At 37.8% G+C, this 22,221-nt stretch overlaps 1 protein-coding gene across 8 annotated transcripts in view; it reads right to left on the bottom strand.

Annotated features, from left to right (window-relative positions):
• Window positions 1-14,271: 14,271 nt before the first annotated feature.
• oprl1 (opiate receptor-like 1) overlaps window positions 14,272-22,221 on the bottom strand; it is a 218,830-nt gene continuing 210,880 nt past the window's right edge. For all 8 annotated transcript variants that reach the window (XM_059652792.1, XM_048550553.2, XM_048550554.2 and 5 more), the window contains 2 exons: window positions 17,679-18,034; window positions 14,272-16,443 (listed from right to left, as the gene is read on the bottom strand). In XM_059652792.1, the coding sequence (XP_059508775.1) occupies window positions 15,923-16,443; window positions 17,679-18,034 (877 nt within the window). In that variant the 3' untranslated portion in view covers window positions 14,272-15,922. The remainder of the gene's footprint in view (window positions 16,444-17,678; window positions 18,035-22,221) is intronic.

The raw sequence follows: 22,221 nt of genomic DNA, 5'->3' as shown, positions 1-22,221 counted from the left end.
CCCAAAGTGTTGCCTCATTGTAGGAGAAAGTATACCTTGGAAAATAATGAAGGCATCTAAGAAGGCCACTATGATTTCCATGGGTAATTTTAATTTAGATAAATGAATAAATTAGCTTGGCAAGGGTAACACAGAAGGCTAATCTGGAGACTGCATCTTGGATTGCTTCTGAGAGCAGTATGTTGCAGAATCTACCTGGAAACAGACTATTTTAGATCGAATAATACATAATGAAACAGGATTAATAACAGATCTCCTAGTTAAAGATACCCTTGAAGGTGGCAAATAGAGGCATGAAGAAAGATTTGTCAGAAGTAGCTGGGAAAATAGATGAAGGGGAAAGCCTGTGAATGAGCAGTGTCATACATTTAAACTTAGCAATAGTTTTAATACGGTCAAAAAAATTTGTAACAGAAGAATGAACCACATGTGGTTTACAAAGGCATTAAGGAAAGTATCTGATCAAAAACTAAGGCTTACAAAGCAGCAAAAACTATCAAGAGACCAGAGAATTAGGAATCATTTTAGGAGCCAGCAGCGATTCACCAAAAAATTAAAGAGGGAAAATAATTACTAGTTAAGTAATCTCAATGTGAGTTTGCTCGCTGAGCTGGAAGGTTAGTTTTCAGACGTTTCGTCACCATTCTAGGTAACATCATCAGTGAGCCTCTGACGAATCTTCTCAAAACTCGCTACTATTTAAGTAAATTGACAAGAAATACAAAAATAAACGGCAACAACTGCTATAAGTAAACAAAAAGATAGTTGCTCAAGTAAGTGTAGGATTCCTGGAAAATGCAAGTGGGAAATTAATAATGGAAATGGAAATGGCAGATAATTTAAAGCATTTGCATTGGTCTTCATGGTGGAGGTCGCAATAAACATACCAAAGATATCAGTTAAGCAAGGTGCTAATAGGAGGAAAGGTATTGTAACAGTCTCTAATCATGAAGGACAAAGTATTTGACAAATGAATGGGTCTGAAGGCTCACAAATCACCAGGATCTGATGAATTACATTCAATGGTAGTAAAGGAAGTAGTTGCAGAGGCATTGATTGAAATATTTCAGACCTCACTGGATTCTAGTAAGGCTCTAGTGGATTGGAAAATCACTGATATGATGCTTCTGTTTAAGAAGGGAAAGAGACAGAAAGCAGGAAATAATAGGCCAGTTAGTTTAACATCTATTGTTGAGGAACTGAAAGGAGCTAATAAGGAGAACCAGATGACTAAGAAGGCAAATGAAAGTTTTGGCTTTATTGCTACAGAGATATAATTTAAAAATAATGAAGTCTTGTTACAACTGTTCAGGGTGTTGGTGAGGCCATACCTGGAGTACTGTGTAAATACTAGTCCCTGTATTTCACAAAATATATACTGACATTTAGGGGGATGCAGCATGTCACCCAACTGATTCACTCATCTGATCCCTTGGATGAAGGGATTGACAGAAAAGAACATGAAACAGATTAGGTCATTATCTGTTGGAGTTTAGAAGAATGAGGAATGACTTATTGAAACACACAAGACTCTGAGGGAGCTTCACAGAATAGATATTGAAAAGATGCTTCCACCAGTGGGGAAATCTCAAACCAGGGAACATAGTTACAGAATAGGGAGACACTCATTTAAAACTGAGACGCAAAGGTCTCCCAGAGGGCAGTGAACACCTAGAATTCTCTACCTCAGAGTTGTGGAGGCTAGATCACTGAAAGTATTTAAAGGGAAGGTAGTTGGGTTTTGTAATCTAGAGGAATTGTTGAGCAATATGATGAGCTAGCATGAAAAAGGAGTTGAACCTTTGGGCGGATTTGCCACAATCTTATAGAATTACTGGGCAGGCTTGAAGGGCCAAAAGCCTTAATCCTGCTATTTTTAAAAAATTCTTATGTTGCTTAGGTTCCATCTGAAAATAATCTATTCAGGATTTAATCTAATAAATTTATCATTTTTTAAATGGCTTTCATTGGCTCAAATATACAGAAAAATGAATGCATTCCAATTGCTTTGTTTGTTCAATATAGTAAATTGGTATTTCTGAAGAAGGGTCTAGGCACAAAATGTCTGCCTTCGGGCCCCTCTGATGCTGCTTGGTTTGCTGTATTCATCCAGCTCTGTACCTTGTTCTAGACAACATTGTGGAGACGTGGGCCTGGAAATTTGGTCTCACAGCAACTATTGGCCGACTCCAATTTTTCATCTACATGGTACTCTTAGGACATGTTACCTGAAAACATTGTCCAGATGTAAAATTTCGATATCCAGCTCTACCTCATCACCTTCCTTCTCAAAACCTACACTAAAATTGGCAGTCAGTCTATTCACCATACAGACCAGCATGAACAAAGATCCTCTAAGTATTAGGAAGACCCACATCATTTGTGGTGGAGAACAGAAGCCAAGCCAATGCATTTCCTGACCAACAATTTCATTCCTCTTCCTGGCCGAATCTGAGGCCGAATAGTCTGAATACAGCCTTTGCATCATATTTGAAAATGAAACACACAGACCTTTTGATTAAACCATAATTGGAGTTCTGTGAATGCAATGACTCTCAGGTAATGAAAAAAATATAGAGATATTGATAACAGTGCAAAACAGTCTCACAATGACAACGTCAAAACTGAATGGTTATACTAATTAGGAAAAGTTTGAGGCTCTTTCTTAAGACTGAGTAACAACATGTCAGAGGTCTTTAAGAATTTGATTGAGTGGCTTTGAAGAAAAGGCAACTCTAATTAGTGGGCCAGAAATCTAATATTATCAATAAATGCAACAGGGATTCAATGGAAGCATCTTCACAAAATGAGTGACAAACATATGAAACAAGCACACATTACAGGTAATATTAGGAATTTCAGAAAGGAATGTAATGGGAAGCTAGATAATCTTCAATATGTTAAACAACTTGGAATTAAAAGGTCACAGATCAGATTGTAGTTTTATTTTCAACTAAGAGACCATTTTCAACTAAGTAGGTACTGCTGTAAGTGCAGAAGAAGTGTGTATGGTGAATGAAAGCTATGCTTTTTTTAGATAAAGGTGAGATAATGCATTTTGCTTTAAATGAATGATGTAAATTTCTTTCCAGAGAGTCCAAAGTTTGCCACATGCTGATCAATTGGATGGGTGTACAAAGTCTATGGGAGTCTGAGTTGGTTTCTGGACTAGTGGCAATTAGGTAGATATGAAATTAGCTGTGGAGGGAGTTGATTTACTTCTGGGGAATGATTTTTAGCAGGAACGAGAGATATACCTTCGCCTAGAATCACAGAAAATCCAATTCAAGCTAAGGAGACGGGACAGTCACAAGAACTGGCTTATGGTATTTTCCTACCTGTAGTGACCTTTAAAAAGACCATACAAAGTTTATTACCAGAGGTCACATTAATAGAACAAGCAAATGTTAGAGTAGCTTAAACTCTATACAGAGATAAAGATAATTCAAAAGAAGTGTTTGGCATGTCTAAATTAATTGAGGCTCAAGAAGCAAGCCCAGTGCAGAATCGTGTAGTACAGCCATTTTATAATGAAGCTGATGCTAAAGGAATTACAGTATGTTATTATATTATAAAGAGTTTTAATGAGGAAGTGGAGAGACCCTTGCAGATCTGCAGATAAATAACAGACGGTAGTTCATCAAACAGTTCTACAGCCCAGATATTGTAAAGAGATATTGTGAGTAACACATGAAATTCTGATGCCAGGACTTTAGGAGTATGGAAAATACAGGCATCAATAAACAGGCGTTTTACATGGCCAAGACTTCATAAATACGATTTCTCATTTCATAATTTTCCACATTGCAGGCTAGAAGCCAGTGTTGCAGCTGTACTGGAGCAGTTTGGTTCGAAGCATGGCTAATTCAGGAGTAGAAGCCTTCAGTACTATTGCCAGAAAGTTTCCAGGATCCACAACGTTTGCAGTTTCCAATATCTTCAGCTATCTCACATAGTGTGATTCAATTATCTGAAGACTGACGTCTGTGATAATGGGATGTCAGGAGAAGACTGAGATATTTTATTCACCTGGCACTTCTGGCTAAAGATTCATACAAATGCTTTAACCTTGTCTTTTGCTTGAATGTACTGGTCTCCCCATTACCACAGTACCACACATCCCTGTCATGGCAACCTCTACAAGACATGTCAGATCATTGGCATGGATACCACCATCATACATGGGAACACCACTCACCACCTACACGGCAGACACTCGTGAGGCTCGGCCTGTGTTGCCTATTTCCTGAGCTTCAGGCAAGGATACCCCAAGGCATGGTATATTGGCAAGACCATGCAGACGTTATGACAATGGATGAATGAACACCGCATAACAATCGCCAGTCAGGAATGTCTCCTCCCAATGGGGAACACTTCAGCAGTTAATGACATTTGGCTTCCAATCTTCAGACAAACCTTCTCCAAGACGGCCTTCGAGATATTCAACAATACAGAATCGCTGAGCAGAAACTGATAGCCAAGTTCAATACCCATGAAGATGGTCTCAACCATCATTTTGGCTTTATGTCACGGTACATGTGACCCCACTACACCATTCTGAATCTGGAAAATCTTCCTTACTGCTCTGTTTTAACACCATCACCTTGATAAATTGTTCTGATCTTTCTACTTTAATTAGTTTATACAGTTTTGAATTACTTATTACTCTGGTTAGACCCTCAGCACGTTAATCTTACACCTATCATATTATTCCAGTCATTTGGTTTGCCTACAGCACCACCTTTTTTTTTGTAATTACTTCTCTGCCTCTTTTAATCAGATTATAGGTCATCTTGGCTTGCTTTTTAGGCTGTTGACACTTTAGTCGTACCATCTGACACTTTTGGTCACCTGCAGAGATTTATTATTCAACACCCCACTCATATGATTTGCATGATCTTTTGATCTCTCTCCCCTTGACCTTGCTGCCCTTGATCTCTCTGCCTATAAATTCTGTGACTGTGTGTTTTGGTCTCACTTCACCTAATGAAGGGCTATGCTCTGAAAGTTGTGATTTCAATAAACCTGTTGGACTATAACCTGGTGTCATGTGACTTCTGACTTTGTCCACCCCTGTCCAACACTGGCACCTCCCCATCCTGGAAGTGAGGAATATGTTTGGAACTTCCTCCTTCTAATAGTTAAATTATCCAAATTATTTTAATGGGAAAGTTGGTGAGAGGTGTTGCTTCTGCATAATTTTTGTTTGAACTAAACAAATTGTGTTGTGTTATGTGCCACATCAGTTTATGCACCATGGTCTGTGGTAGTCTGATTCTGAACACATGGAACTAAGTCATTTTGACCATGCTCTACCATTTAACTAGATTGTGGCAGTTTTTTGATTTCAACATCATTTTTTTTCCACACCATCTCCATACCCTTTGCTGTATTTAATATACAGAAATCTATTGATTTCTATGGTGAATGTAGCCAATAATTGAGCTTCCACAGTGTCCTGAGGTAGAGAATACCAAAGATTCACCACTGTCTGAGTGCAGAAATTTGTCCTCATTGCAATCTTACATAAACCTTATTCTGAGACAGTGTCCTTTGGTTCAAGACTCTCTTGTCAAAACTAACATTTACATTGTCAAGTCCTGTCAAAAGTTTGTATATTTCAAAGACCTCACCTCTTACTCTTCTAAATTCTAAAGAACATAAGCTCATTGTCCTCAATGTCTCCTTACAAGAAAATCCCACCATATCAAGAATCAATCTGGTGCATCTTATTCCGCTCTTGCTATGGTTAATATATTCTTCATTAGGTAAGGAGAGCATAACTGTGCACATTGGTCCAGATGCTGGGTCGCCAAGGCTGTATATAATCACAACAAGACATTTTTACTCCAGTATCCAAATTTTGCAATAAGAAAGCTACATTTAGCATGGTACCTTTGGTACCTTGTTTTGCCAAGTCTCTGCTGCTGTTAGGAAAATTATTTTTCCTGCAAAACCCACCCCCATCTTGCTAGAGAAGATGATTAGATGATGGGATGATGTCATTCAACAGAAATCCCAATACAAATTATTTGCAATGTTAGAATCTCATTCAGGCAGAAACAGGGTCCATAATGCTCATTTCCTAATGGAAATTACTCATGCAGCAACAGTAAAAACATGCTCTTATCTAATTAAACTTTTCATCACCAGTTAGAGAAGTCCCATTCAAAGAGATGGGAAAGTGCCACTTTAAAGCCCCTGGCATATCAGCTGACAGATGCCCATGTGCTATATAAATGTTACAGATTTTTGTCTCTTATGTAATTGATCTCATGCCTCAGAGTTTCAACGTGGTCATTATTTGGGCTGACAAGGAGCTGGACATCTGACCCTACCACCAATTAGGCAGCAAACGTGTTTTTCTGAAAGATTAGATACTCAATCTTTACACAAGGGCATGCAAAGGCACAATGGCCTAATAATATTACAGATTTTCATCTATCCAATATCATCAACAGTGACATTTATTTCAATGAAATCTCCACCAAGGGTCCTTTTTTTAATGTACTTGATTTTCAGATGTGAGTGTCACTGGTAAGGCCAATATTTTGTTGCCCATCCTCATTGTCCTTGAGGTGGTGTGGCTACTATTCCTGGTTCCTGATTTCCAGTTATGTTTAAATTATTGTGTTCTGATTAAAGTCAGACCAAGCTTTAATAATCTTCTGATTAATAGGCTAGTCCCATTATGTGAAGGATTGTTTGTGAATGACATATCACAATTCCCTCATCCATTCTTCGGAATGAGAGAACAATGATGGAGCAACCTTACAATATTGACACAGACTGCAAACAAGTGACAATGAATTAACTGTTGAAAATATCCACTTTTATTCTCAAATGTGCTGGATAGGAAAAGATCAGTTATAAATTGCTTTTATTTAAGTGTACTGTTGTTATGATAAAAATGTTATGGTAACTTCCATGTTCAATTTATTGAAATTTATAAGCTATACTATCTTTAAAGAAATTGCTTATCATCTGCAAAGCGTTTAATCTTGTAAGAAATAGCTACTCATCTGTAATATTTTTCGCTACAATGCCACAAAAGTCATGTAAAATTAATTTCAAAAAGAGAAAAGTATAGAATTGCGATGACAGACTTTTGCGCTCAAAAGCTTGTTAGGAGAATAAAAGGCAGGCTCAAATAGTGATCTCAATTATAAGTGACGGAAATGTTTAATTATACTCTATTGTATTTTTTCCAAATTTCTGCTTCCTTGAGTTATTTAGTTTGTGAATAAAAATGATCAGTAATTTAGCCCGTAAAGATCATCCTAGTTTTATGCCTGTATTCCACCATTTGATGTGCAGAGTATTCTGCAACTTATCACAACTGGTATTAACTGTTTATTTTGGCTATGTTAATAACAGTGTAGTAGAGAGTAACAGATGTAAGTTTTAGTTTGTAACCTATAAGCAGAAGTGAAACATGTTTATGCAAACTGCTGTCAAGTGATTGATGCAGGAAAAGATTTAGAAAGTCAAAATTCAATTAGCGAAGCATTCCATACGCTTTCTTTAGCACATTATCTCCTGAACTGCCACCTTTAAGGATGTGTGAATATGTACTCCTCTCTCAATATCCTCCCATTTGTAGAAGGTGTGAATTAAATCAATATCTTTGAAATGAATTGGCAAGTGGCCTCCTCGTTGGCAGGGGCATTCAGTATAAGGATAGACAAGTTATGCTGCAGCTTTGTTGAGCTTTAGTTAGGCCACACTTAGAATATTGCATACAGTTCTGGTCACTACACTGCCAGAAGGATGTGGATACTTTGGAAAGGATACAGAAAAAGTTTACCAGGATGTTGGCTAGTATGGCGGATTTTAGCTATGAAGAAAGGTTGGATTGATTGGGTTTGTTTTCACTGGAATGCAGGATGTGAGGGGCGACCTGATAGAAGTTTATAAGATTGTGAATGGCAGGATTGACTGAAAATACAAAACTTTTTCCCAGGGTAGAGGGGTCAATTTCAAGGGGACATGGGTTCAATGTGTTGGGGTAAGGTAAGTTTAAAAGAGATGTGCAAGGCAAGTTTTTCACACAAAAAATGGTGAGTGCCAGGAATATGCTGTAAAAGGAGGTGGTGAAATCGGACACAATAGTAATATTGAAGAAACACCAGCGAATGTATGAATAAGTAAGGAACAGAGGGGTATGGATCCTGTAAGTGAAGACAGTTTTTGTATGGAAGGACAAAATGTGTCAGCACAGGCTTGGAGGACTGAACAGCCTGTTGTTGTGCTGTATTGCTCTTTGTCCTTTTGTACTCTTTTCAAGGAATATTTACTAGGAATAATGGAGGGTAGCCTATTACAGGCAAAATATTTCATAATATACAAATCATATGTTAAAATTCACTATAACTGATGGCCTAAGGCAAAGCAAAAGAAAAGAGTTTTGAAATATTGGAGTGGAAGCCTAGCAATCCAAGATTTAAAATTATTGAGTGACTGTACTTTTGGATAGAGGGACGGAAATTGGATTTAATTGAAATAATTCTTCTGCGTCATATTTGAATTCCCTATCTCTCTTATAGCCTATTAAGTAGGCAGCTGGTAGATCTTCAAGCTTGACGTAATTATTCACTACATTTGCTTACCCAGTTCAGGATGATATTATGTTAATAGCAATTCTTTACCAAGATTCACATTACTATTGGTACCGTTATTAAAATGATCCGACAGGAAAGATTCCAAATTGACATTAGCATTCTTACTCCCCCAGCTACTTGGAAATAAACACAGGATTATCTTTTGGCTGTGATTTGGTTTGACAGCCATCTGATTGTGGTTGAAGCATTCAAAATGTGCATTTTTCCCACACACTGTCAAAGTAGCAACGTTCATTGTAGGATCTGCAATTCATATGCCTGACTTAGGTCAATGGCCACTCAGCCGACTGGGAGCCTTTGGTAAGGTTGTATCCCAAAAGGGATGGTGAGTCAGTCTCATATCCACCAGTCAGGAAACCCAAGAATATAGAGCGATTATATTGCATGAAAGTATTTAAAATGACTCTCTTTACTGCATAGCAAAAGTCTGTCATCAAGAATTCCAGCGAGCACTTTGGTTCTTCCTTATTTGTGTCAATGCATCAAAGCCTCTGGATTGGTAGATTATGCCTGGACTCTTCTTAATTTTCACTGCATTAACAAAACTTGTAGTGATTGTACTGCGACAAGATTTTTTGCAGCGGAGCATTAGGACAATTCAATGCATCATGGATCTTCTTTTCATTTACAGTAAGGCACAGGATCTGATTTGTGTTTATGTATTGTCAGCAGATGAGGCTTACTATTGAGATATTATTGCTGCATAACATCTGGAAAATCACATGATATTATGCTATAGCATGCTATTTTAGAATGTATTTCTACTCTATTAGTACAATTAAACTATAATTTCACCCTTGGTAATTATTACCAGGAATATATGAAACCTTAATAGGACTAACTGATGAGAAATATTTCAGCATTGCTTTGCATGCTGCACCTTGTCATGGACAGATGTTCATTGTTAATTGCACACTGACCCTATTTTCATTTATTGAAGCCCAAGAAAGCAACAGCTCACACGGATCAAAAACAAATATTTTATAATGATCACAAAATTTAGAATGTTTTTATTGCAGAATATTAAGAGCTCTGTAAATCAAGGGAAAACAAATTTTAGACACAGTAATTCCACCCAGCTGGCTGTGCAAAATGGCACACATTTGCCCTACAATCATAGCACTAACGGTCTTCACTCAGTTCTGAAAATTTGAATAGTTGTTTGGTTCTGTCGACCTTGACAGTCTTCCAGTCACTTAACCTATGTAGCAATTATAAAACTGTAGAGTAACTGCTGACAAGATTACCGGCACCAAGGATAATATCAATAAAGTCTATCATACACTCAACAAGTGTTTACACAGGCAAATATTCAGCAGGCATTGCTATTTAATGGGAATTAGCCACTGGGAATTCAGCTGGTGGTGAAAACAGTTCTGCCCAGATCAGGAATGTGTTGCCAGATGTGTCTGACACTGCATTTGAACAGAACACATTTATGCCAATAACCCGCGATAGGAAAGGTCAAAGGGAAATCTATAGAGGTTTTAAAATTCAAATCCTTTTAATGAGGTAGATAACTAGTATTTCCACTGCTCATCAAAATAGTACCAATAAAATGCTGATTACCATGAGCAGAATAGAGGAGAACGATAAAATATATATTTGAAGCACCTTCCAGCTGGTATGTTGTTTAAACAATTATTGAGGGCTAGCTTTCATTGATGGTGTAATCTACTATTGACCCTGAACAAACATGCAATTAAAATAAAATATAACATTTCAGTACAATAACTAAACCACAAAGTCAAGCTTTCTGTAATGAGTATGAAGATGGATTGATAGATTAGGAAGGAATCAGTCAAGGGCAGTGCCACACAAGTCAGGCAATGGAATTGAATAAAAACCAAAATAACTGTGGATGCTGTAAATCAGCAGCAAAATCAGAAATTGCTGGAAGCACTTGTCAGGTCTGATGGCATCTATGGAGAGAGGATTTGATTGACTCCTCATTCCAGGAGATGCGCATTGGGATGGATTGTCATAGAGTCATAAAGCCAAGATGTCAAAACTTAGTTTGCAATGTGGGTGTATTCATTTCCCAAATAATCCCTTTTACTGGCCGAGTAAGAGCAACAAAAGTTCATGTGACTTGCCCAAATGCGTGCCTGTAAGTAATGTTCCCCTTCTGCTGCATAATAACAAGATGTGGGAGACCACTGGGCACCAGGGAAAGAGTGGCAGGCTATCAGTGTCATAGCTTCAAGCAAGTAACAAGTGTGGTGTAGTGTGTTGTGGTGTGGTGTGTTGGTTATGCAGTGACTAGCATAAAACAATAGAGTTGCTCATGTGAGGGAGAGTCAGCCATCAATACTACCATGGATGGATGCCATGGATTGCATGTCTTCATGGCTGCTATTACTTATCTGGGTGTATAAATGGGGCAAGAGGTGTTGGTAATTTCACAGATATCCATTGAATGGAGAGTTCTCTGGAAACAGTGCCTGGTAAATTGGGGATAGAATCGAATATGAGGGGAGCCATAGAAGTGGATTAAGTAATTAAAAAGGCAAGGCGAGATTCTTCAAGAAATGTCACTAGGCCTTGTGGCGAGAAATGTTGCAAAAACAAAATCAAATGCAAATTGCACTTAGTCACAAATAGGAACATTCAGTCCAGCCCCTCCAATCAGAGTCCACTTTGTACATTTACACATGATATAATCATGTCAGGTGCTCCATAATCTGAATTATCATATGGCGATAGGCACTGTGAAACTTTTACCGTATTTGTAGTTCAGCGTGAAAATAGATGAGTTTCTGGTTGATTTGTTCCACAGCAAACATATTCTTTGTAAAGCTAATCAGTTCCATCACTTTGTACATGCTACACTGTTCATATTGTTCCAAGACAGTTCTCAACTCTCTCTGCTTATAACAATTATTTCTTTACAATATTTTTATGAGCCTTGGCTGTACATGCAGTAGAGTGATCCGGTCTTTGCTGGTGGTTTTAAAAAGGTTTACACTCTGAAGAAGTCACATCTGGCTGGAAACATTAACTCTGTTTTTCTGTCCAGAAGTGCTGCCAAATCTACTTATTTTCTCCAGCACTTTATTGTTTTATTTCAGATTTCCAGATCTGCAGATTTATGCTTGACTTATGCTGTGTTGATTGCTATCAATTCTCTCTAGGGTTAAATAACTCCCTTTTTGCACACATTGTAATGCCTGCCTTTGTAATTTTAAGTTGGTCATGATTTTGAGTTTGTTAAGTATGCCTCATCCACTTTTAGTGCCTGCAGCCATGTTTCATCCCTGTATCTAGCTGACCATTAATTTCTATATCTATACCAAATTTCACTACATGAGTTGGAATGCCTAACTAAGGAGGCTGCAGCTGTTTGCACTGTTTACTGGATAAATTTAAGAATATTATCAACCCAAGTGTAACCCTGTTCACTTTGTCTTCTCTCTGCAGTTGGCAAGGTTTTATTCAATGACGTATACAATTTTTATCAGCCTGTCTCTCTGCAAAGTCACTTCTCAAGATTTTATTTGTTGGTTGAAAAGGATCAGGGAAATCATAAGGCCTTAGCTGCACATATTCTGAGGGGATTGAAATTGTGGAATGATACTGTCAATTTTGTGCAATGATTTCCGCTTTCACAAAGTACCGAGGCAATGTTCATGTCATGGAACACAACAGTGCTTTATTTCTGCATCAACTGCTCATTCCCAGACTTCCTTCCTGCTGGACTGTGCTGCCGACTGCATCACACCCTTTACATCAAGCATATTGTAAACTAAAGCCAAGTCTTCCAATCTGGATCAGAATCCCATCTTCCTTTCTGATCCAGAGTGTAAGGGTAGGGTGGCAAGAAGGTGGAGGATCAGTCTCAGTTGTGGTGTGTGGAGAGGAGTTATGAGTTGGGGGACACTGCAAGTTCTATGGTGTGACAGGTCCAGTGGTAGGGAAGTAAAGTCCAAGGTTCAAAGTGGGGTATGGACCTGGAGATATCAGATCCTGGCTATCCGGTCAGGGGGTAATGGGAGTCAGATCATAGGTGAGGTGCTGTTAGATCTGGGGAGCTTGATGTCTGAGGAGAATTGTTGTGTGCCCAGTGGTGCTGGCAACCATTGTCAGGTTGATAGGAGAGAAACATAGAACATAGGTGCTGGAGCAGGCCAGTCAAACCTCTGAGCCTGCTCTGCCATTCAATATAATCATGGTTGAACATCCAACTATGTCCCCTGTTCCCACTTTCTCCCGATTTCTTTTGATCTCTTTGGCCCTAAGTATATCTAACTGGTTCTTGGAAATAAAAATCAATTGCCTGAACCGCTCACTGTGCAAAACACTGACTTGATTCACCACTCTGGGTGAAGACATTTCTCCTCATCTCTGTTCTAAATGACCTTGCCGTAAAACTGTAACCCTTTGCTGCTGGACTCCCCAGTCATCCTTCCTGCATTTACCCTGTCTAGACCTGTTAGAATTTTATATGTTTCAATGAGGATGCACCCATCCCTTATGTTTTTAAACTTCAGTGAATATATTTCCAACTGATCCACACCAACAGAATCATTCAGCATGGAATAGATCTTTCAGTCCAATCAGTCTATGTCAAATATAATCCCAAATCAAATGACTCCCTCCTGTCTGCTCCTGGCCCATATCCCTCCAAACTTTCCCTATTCATGTACTTATCCAAATGTCTTTTAAACATTGTAATTGTGCGTATAACCACCACTTCCTCTGAAAGTTCATTCCACATGCCAACCACACTCCTTGTAAAAAAGGGTTCCCTACATGTATTTTTTAGATCTCTCCTCCCAACCTAAAAATATGCCCTCTACTCTTGAAATCCCCCATCCTAGGGAAAAGGCATCTCCCATTAACCCTATCTATATCCTTCATGACATTATAAACTTCTATAAGGCCACCTCTCATCCTCCTATTCTCCAGTGAAAATAAGTCCCAAAAGATCCAGCTCTTCTTTATAACTGAAAACCCTCCATACCCAGCAATATCCGGGTAAAATGTAGCTTTCTCGCCTCTGGTCCTCCATCTACAGGTCTGGGCGATGCTGCCCATGCACGAATCACAGGCACTTCCAAATGCTGAAGGTCCCAGCAGCTCCAGGTAGGTTGAGACATTATAATGCCATGAAGAGAAGCAGTGGAGATCCCACCGCATTACCATGTAGTTGCCTGATAGTATTCCAGTGTCTTTCTTGCTGATGGTGGTGAGGGAATGTCTGCTCCCACACTTTAAGGATATTTTAGAAAAAACTCTGGCCTTGATCTTTAGCCTCTCTGGGATCTCCTCTCTGCAGCATTGTCAATCCTGCTGCCTCTCTTTCTTTCCTTCACCATCTTCCCTGAACATTTTGGACTATGCTTCCATTATTACTGCCCCATTGTATTCACACATAACAGGAGAAATTTTGGCTTAATTGCCCTTTGTGTGTCTATTGAATTCATATCACATTAAAGGTCTTTATAGTCCCATCTGGAGAGAATACCTACAACTTCCGTGAATAAGATGGTAATGTTTTTGTTTGCATCATTCATTCTGAGAATTTTTAATATGTCCCTCATGCTTACAGAATGAGTTTTACCAACTGCGTCAAATAGAATTAATTAACTTAGCACATTGTTCATAGTTTCTATTTATTGTTGAGCCAAACATTGCAATTAACTTTCCACATTAGAATTTTAATGCGGCATAAAATATTGGCAACAGTAAGTATCTGGAACATTCAAGAAATACATATGATAACATTGCTTTAGTATAAAGATTTACATATACGTAGTGAAAATAGTTCTTCCATTTAACTGAACATTTCTTCAATTAACATAAATACAGTTAAATTATTGATCAATAGACCAAAATTTATTAAACAAATTTTTACATTATCAGTCACGACACTCCAAATAGAATCCATTATGTGCCAACGTCTGAAGTGTTGCAATACAAACATAAATATTTTAAACATTTATGCAAGTTAACATACTTCTTATAAGAAACTGCAAATATCCTTGATATAATTGTAGAAAAGAACTGTCACCCATGAGTATCTGAGTGACTGTGATCTTATAATTACGCAGTGCACTGTCAGAGTACAAATGCTTAATGTATTCAGATACCAGTTCTTCGATCTGCTTTTCTAACACTGGAAAATGAGAATGCATCTTTGGTGAAATAATACAGATAAGTTGGATGTTAATTTGTCCAGTATTAAATGCTAAATTCACAGAGTATTTACAAGCTCCATTTTTGCATTTGCCAATCAATAGAAATTTTATGGTGATAATTTAGAACATATTGTTTTCAAAATTATCTGCTTCAACTTGTAAACATGTAGAAGTCAATGTTTCTATGGGTAAAGTAGCTCTCGTAATGGGAGATCATATTGTAATGATTAAAAATTCCACCCAATCTTAAATGAAAAGACCTACACAGAGCAGAAGTTTAAGTGCATGTTTTTTTTCCCATGTTACTGCTGAAGTACGGGCCAATAAGCAGTACTATTTCAGCTTGTGCCCTGCAATACTTTTATTACAATCACATGGATATTTTCAAACTTTGATAAGAGTGCTTTAAGATACTTTAAGAAACAGAAGCGTTTTGTCCTTCCTCTTAGTTATTTGATCACAGCAACACGCATTCAAAAATGTATAGTTTTTTAAGCTTACTCTGTGCTTACAGTTATATAGCCCTAAATGTAACACTGTAAATACAAAACCTTTAATGTTTTTAAGATTATTCTGTGCTTTACACTCAAACAGCCACAAACTGGAATACTGAAAGTAACAAAATGGGTTTTTGCATTCAGTCACAAAAAAACAGACATTATTATAATTGATTTTGTATTGAAACTATCACAGTTACTTGTATGATGAAAGGAGTAAATATTTCATTAGCATGCAATAAGACTTTAATCACAATGTTCATTAACATAGCTGACGTAAGTAAATACTGTTCATGTAGACAAACATTATTGTAACTTGAAGAGTTGGTTCACCCATCACAAATTGCTAGGGAAAAGCTGATCTCATTTGAAAAACTAACCCGCTGTTATTTTAACTTGCTTGTGTTAATTTTAATTCTTAAAATGATTCACATTATGTTTCAGATTCTAATTCATTACCCACCAATGATGATTGCTCATTAATTGGTTTTGATCATTTTAAAACTCTTGATTTATTAAAATCAGAAACGTAGCCCCCTCATTCAAGTTTAAAATGCAGCAGTAAGTACACATTTTTAAAGATCTGCACAAATTGAGCCAGCTCCATGTTTCCATTAATTTTGTTCTCTTGGTGGCTATTAAGTGAAACAGTTGCTGTCTCCAGTCATGCAACATTTTCTGTGCCATCTGTATTTTTACATGAGTAAGCAACACCTTTTGTGATACTTCTCATCCCATTTGACACCTTCGGTTCTTTTTTAAAAGTGGAGGGAAAGCAAAATTCCTTAAAGCACCTTTTGAAGTTTTCATCCAGAAAGGCATAAAGAACAGGATTCAGGCTGCTGTTGGCATATCCAAGAGCAACACAAAAATACCAGCTTGGCATAATTGTCATGATTTCATGATTACAGGCAACTTGTACAAGCACTAGAATGTGGATTGGAGTCCAACAGATGATGAAGACTGCCACAACCACTAAGACCATTCTTGTGATTCTACGCAAGTTTCTGTCCTTCTCTTTTGACCCAGAAAGTACACGTACACTTCTTAACCGCCTTAACATTAATGTGTAGCAAACTGTTATGATAGCAACTGGAATAACAAAGGAGAAAAGGAAAACAGCTATTTCGATTGTCGGCTTCCAATAATTGTGTGGTTGTGGATGAACCAGAAGGCATTCAATTTCTGCAACACAAGGGAGAAAAGTTAAAGTTAAGATATATCAATCATGTTTGCTGCTGTGCTCATGCAAATTTTAGACTGTTGATTGCTCTCCTCGCCAGGTCAGATGAGGGTAAGATGTAACAGGACCCAACAAATTCAGATTTCTATGTACATTATAAAAATTTGGTTCACATTATCAGAGGTTTTAGTGTTAAGATGTAGTCTGGCATTCGAAAAGGGGCCCATGCTCTACATGTATGCAAACGTCTGCTGTGGCTTCCCCCAGTGTCTTTTTGGGTACATTGGTCACAGTCACTAGGAGTGTGCATCAGAAAGATGCAGCACAGGCAGATCATGATGTTAATCTTTGTGTCAAACGTATTTGACTTAAGCATTTATTTCTAACTTTAGCACTGCAAACAGATATCTTTTAAACAATCTGTTCAGAGATGCCATTAGACACCTCTAGAGCAGGTGAGACTTGAACCTGGGCCTCCTGGCTTAGAAGTAGGGACACCACCCCTGCACCAAAAGAGCTCAGCATTGCAACTAATGCCTTCTCTTCACCTTGTACAGCTCAGCAACCATTCAGCAACAAAAAGGATCTCTCTCAACCCCGACCAGCTCTGTTGAAAGGGATTATCAACTACTCTCAAACTAGTTACTGACTGATTCTTATTTACTGCTGTTGGAAGGTATTTCAAGGTTTGTACAGTCATTTAAAGTTGGTTAAATCCACAGGAAGTCACAATGACACATTATGAAGTCTGTGGTTCTGACTTCAATGGTCATGTTCATATCTTTTGCCCCCATTTCTGGACAGTGCACTCTCTATTCCCCTTGGCCTACAACATGAGAGGGTGAATGAGCAGAAGTAACACTGAGGAGGAAGAGGAGAAGGAACAGTAGTCACGCCTTTAACAAGAGGCCATATTTACTGGAGTTTTCAGAACCCAATTCTCCTACTTCAATCGCACTGAGGAATAGACTCCTGTTCTGCATTTACATTACATGCTTTCAGTTTTCACCACGCCACGCATGAGTTGTTCACGGGCAACTGCTGTATGCTGGTACTTGAGATGCACATGATCAGTGGAGAGGTAAATGACAAAAACTTTTGCAAAAGCTAAACAATTTCCAGAAAGGAAAATATCAAATTTTGGACAATTTCAGTTTTCAGACAGCCAAATTTGGGGCATAGTTCATAGGCAACTGATTTGATAAAAGTATGACATACATATTTTGCTGTGATTTACCATTGTTTTCAGTTTCAGCCGATCCCATAATCATTGCTGGTATTCCAATCACGGAAGCGAGTCCCCAAATACACACATTAACAACCTTTGCATTAAAAGGGGTTCTTATATCTAATGCTTTAACAGGGTGGCAGACGGCTATATACCGATCAACACTCATCACTGTCAGTGTAAAGATGCTGGTGAACATGTTGTAATAGTCAATTGATATTGCTATTTTACACAGTATATTTCCAAAAGGCCAGAATCCCAGAAGAGTGTCAGTTGCCTGGAAAGGTAGTGTGATTAATTCTAATGCATCTGCAAGTGCTAAATTGAAAATATAGATGTTTGTCGCTGTCTTCATCTTTGTGTATCTGAAAGAAATGGATATAATGGAAGTAGAGATTTTTAGGAATTTAAGTAGCACAATTAAAAACAAAAGATCAAATTTATACATCATGCTTAAACTTGTGTGTGTGTACACAAACACACACACAAACACACACACACACTATACAGGGGATAAATCATTAATCTGACAGAGTACATTAATAAACCTTTGCAGAACTGATCCAATTTTCAACAACAAAAACAAAGTTTCTGGAAAAGCTCAGCAAGACTGGCAGCATCTGTGGAGGAGAAAACAGAGTTAATGTTTCAGGTCCTGTGACCCTTCCTCAGAGCTCCGGGACCCAAAACGTTACCTCTGTTTTCTCCTCCACAGATGCTGCCAGACCTGCTGAGCTTTTCCAGCAACTTTGATTTTGTTCATGAATTACAGCATCCACAGTTCTTTTGGTTTTTACTTTGATCCAATTTTCATCCTGTATTTGTGAAAATTACCTCCAAATAGTATTTCACTTATAATGAGCTGTTTATCGCTGGTATAATTTCTTGTTGATTTTACTGGGGCATATTGAGACAAAGTCCTTCACAATGAAGCAAAGTCAGAAAAGAAATATACACACTGAACCACAGAACAGTAGTCAAACATCTTCGAGCACAAATGTGAATTACTGCATCTTTCTGTAAACCCATTGATTGTCTAAAGTGGAATGGATTCAAATTCAATCACAGTTTAATGGGGAAAGGAGGGTATCCCCCTATTGCAACTGTGTCACTGCCAGCACTAAAATGTATCTGTCTTTTGTCATATATACTTTTACATCTTTTTCAATTATTTACACATTTCTTCTGGTGACAACCTCGAGTCTATGCAAAGATGTTTACAATAGCAGGGAAACTATTTTTATTTTGTCTGAATTTTAACTGTTGTGTAAAAATAAAGTAAGTTTTGCTCAAAGTTGAGTAGCTTGGCCAATTGCATCTTGAATGTAACACCTTATACTTATAAAATATATGAGCTGCAAAATAAAAAAAGGTTAGGGTCTGGGCTCCCTTCTTAATATATTTTGAGGGGGTTTGGTCTGGTCCATAACAATAGATTGCTTTAGCATTAAAATCTTTGAACTGCTATCCTCTGCATTGTGTTCTAACATACAAAATAACATGTTATTCAAATCTCTTATTCCATAAAACAGCAGACAGCAATAGAATTGCAAACTAACTATGACACTGAGTGTATCCATTAAAATTCAAACAGCTGCAGAAAATACTTTATTAATTCATGAGTATTGAAAGACAAATGAGGCAAGTTATGGTTTATCTAACTCCTATAGGTTATTAAAGATGAAAGCAAATTTATTTAAATACTGAGCTAAAATTGGAAATATGAATCCCACTAATTTGTTTGTTGTGACTGATAATTGCTCTTCCATTCTATGTTATATAATGGCCATGTTAATCTGGAGTTAAAACAACTGTGTGTGTGAAATGGAATTAATTAAACTTTGCATAACATAAAATGATGTATCATACAAGCAAGTATGTATCATATACGGAATGAAAAAAAATAATTCCACTGTTAATTTCCATTATAGATTAAACCTAGGGCCAGTGGAAAACTGCCAGGGAGCCTTCTAAAAACAAACTTATAATATAAGGAATTAGCTTGCAGACTCACATTGTGATCACAAAATTTGTGCTCATATTGTGAAAACTGATAAATCTTATTAATAAAAAGAGCACTTAAGAACATTTTTAAAAAGTTAATAATTAAATAAGTGTCTTCTTTACAACCCATTTATATGCATTGTTTGCGTATACTATACAGCTCACAATTCTCTTTCCATCACAAAATCAGTGGATTTTCACTCATTTACTGGGGTCAAAGGATTTAAATATATTAGAGAGATGTGATCAATCAATCATTGAGTTAGAGGGGGCTTATAGGGACAGCAAGGCGTTCCTGCAGGACAGATTCACTGGTTCAGTGACCCACATTTAGTCTGTAAACAATTTTGGCAAAGTAATGAACTTGTAATAAATACCGGACACAAGAAATGCACCCTCATGTTCATGTGTGAAAATACAATCAACTATTTCTCAATTGTCCACTTAATGTCACTTTGGATAGTATGTGCCCAAATTTCCTGCCTGCTTATGCAGATTTAGAATTCACATACAATTAACTAAACTGAGCTTTATTTCCTTTAATTTTAGTTAAATTTATGGAACAAAATCCAAATTTGATACATAACCAATGTGTAGGGCTGGATCTACCAAGGAGTGGCTATTTCACACAGTTGTCACTCCAGCCCTCCCCTCCAAAACAAAAAGGAAGCTCCACATTTCTGATAGGAGGTCCTGCTTAGGCTCCCTCAGAAATGCAGAGCTATTCTCCATTCTGACAGTTCTTTCATAGCACAGTATTGTCAGAGGAAGGCAAACATGTCATCTTTTCAAAGCAGTCAGCTGCTGTATTCTGAAATTTAAAGGCGCTGACTTTGACAGCTGCAGTCAAAAGCTAAGTGCGTAAGGCTGATGTGATGTTCGGGTGCTGGGACGTTAAGATGACAGATGTGTAAGGGGCTAGCCGCCAGGTAGTTAGGGATGCCGGCTGGATAGCAGTACAGTGCCAGTAGATAGGGTGCCAGATGAGTAGCAGTTTGAATGCAAAGTATGTAGACTGCCAGCTGGAGAGAACATAGGGGGTCAGGTTGATAGGAGACCAAAATGGAAAGGGAGTGGGATGCCAAGTGGGTATGTTTCCAGGGCACAAAGTGGCAAAGAAGCCAAGTATGTGAGGCAGTGCTTTGGGTATGTCAGGGTGGATGGTCTGACAGATTTTGTGTCAGGGATAGCGGTGGGGCCGGTGGGGGTAGTGTTGTATCTGCTGGGAGGACTCAGCTTTGAGGGTGGATTGGTTCAGGGTCAGGGTTTAGGTGCTGTGAAGCATCTGGTGTGAGAGATAAGTATGGGGGCAAATGAATAGTTACTCAGGAGTTAGATTATCTAATAGTCTAACATCTTCTGGATGGGATGCTCTTTGGAGTGTCAGTGTGGATTTGATGGGTAGAATGGCCTACTTCCACATTATGATTCTCAGGGGCAAGCAGGAAAAGACAGGTCAAGAGTTAGCTACAAAGCGTAAGCTGTTGAGACAGTGGCTTAAGAAAAGAATTGTCAAGGTCAGAGAGTTGCAAGAAGACAAAGGAATGTTTGGAAACATTCTTATAATGAAAATAGAGGAAAGAAGCAAGCTGGCTCAAGCAGTAATTTCAAATACAGCAGACATAAAGTGGTGAATTTAATAGTGAATTTGCAATATAATGTTGGAGGGTCTAGCCAAAGTTACAGTGCAAAAAACAAATATTGCACAGTGGTGAGAATCTCAAGTGGGTACGTAAAGGCCGGGCATTTGGTATTACTGCAAAATGACAAAAATAACATATGTTGCGTAAAAGGCATTCCAACAACTATAAATTTCAGAGCTCTTGCACCTTCCTGCTCTAAGCAAACATTTCTAATCTTGTGTTTCCGGACACACCTTTGCTCCTCTATCACCAGTCTACATCTCATTTCTTGCATTTGTTCCCCATTTCTAGTCATGCTTTTAATTGTTTTGCTCTTAATCTTCATAACTTGCTTCTTTCGACTGCCATGCAATATTGTCTTCAAAGATCTTCTTAAAGCATTTCTTAATCAGCACCCACTCCAACACCTACATTTTTCTCTTTTCCTGACTGTTGAACACATTTCCATTTCTTTCTTTTCAAAAAACTGACAATCATCTTTGTACACAAAAGCAGCACTGTAGAAATGCAACTTGTTGATGATTGTCAAATTAAAAAAATCAACTATTATCCACTTATTCTCTCTCAAATTTCTACCATACTTGCGGACTCATTGTTAATAGTACCAAGTGATGTTCAGGACAATATAACTTTTCTACCTTGATAGATTCAAAGCTTTTGTGAAATCCCTTTTGAGATCAAGTCTAGTTATTTTTCTAGAATATGTAATCTCATAAGGATTAAAATTGGAATGGTAACTATGGGGACTGCTTGCAGAATTGTAACGACAGATCGATTCCAGTTTCTATTGAGACAATAGGTTTGTGAAGGTGTCAATTTTCTTACCATAAGTTCAGCTTTCTATCACCAATTCATAGCTCAATATGTTGCTTTGTTCCATGGCTGGTTAGTGCGTGTCTATCAAT

The sequence above is a fragment of the Stegostoma tigrinum genome, chromosome 19 (assembly GCF_030684315.1).
Source record: "Stegostoma tigrinum isolate sSteTig4 chromosome 19, sSteTig4.hap1, whole genome shotgun sequence".
In the NCBI taxonomy this organism is placed as follows: Eukaryota; Metazoa; Chordata; class Chondrichthyes; order Orectolobiformes; family Stegostomatidae; genus Stegostoma; species Stegostoma tigrinum.
Note: the sequence above shows the minus strand (reverse complement) of the source record. Positions and strands in the feature narration are given on the sequence as shown.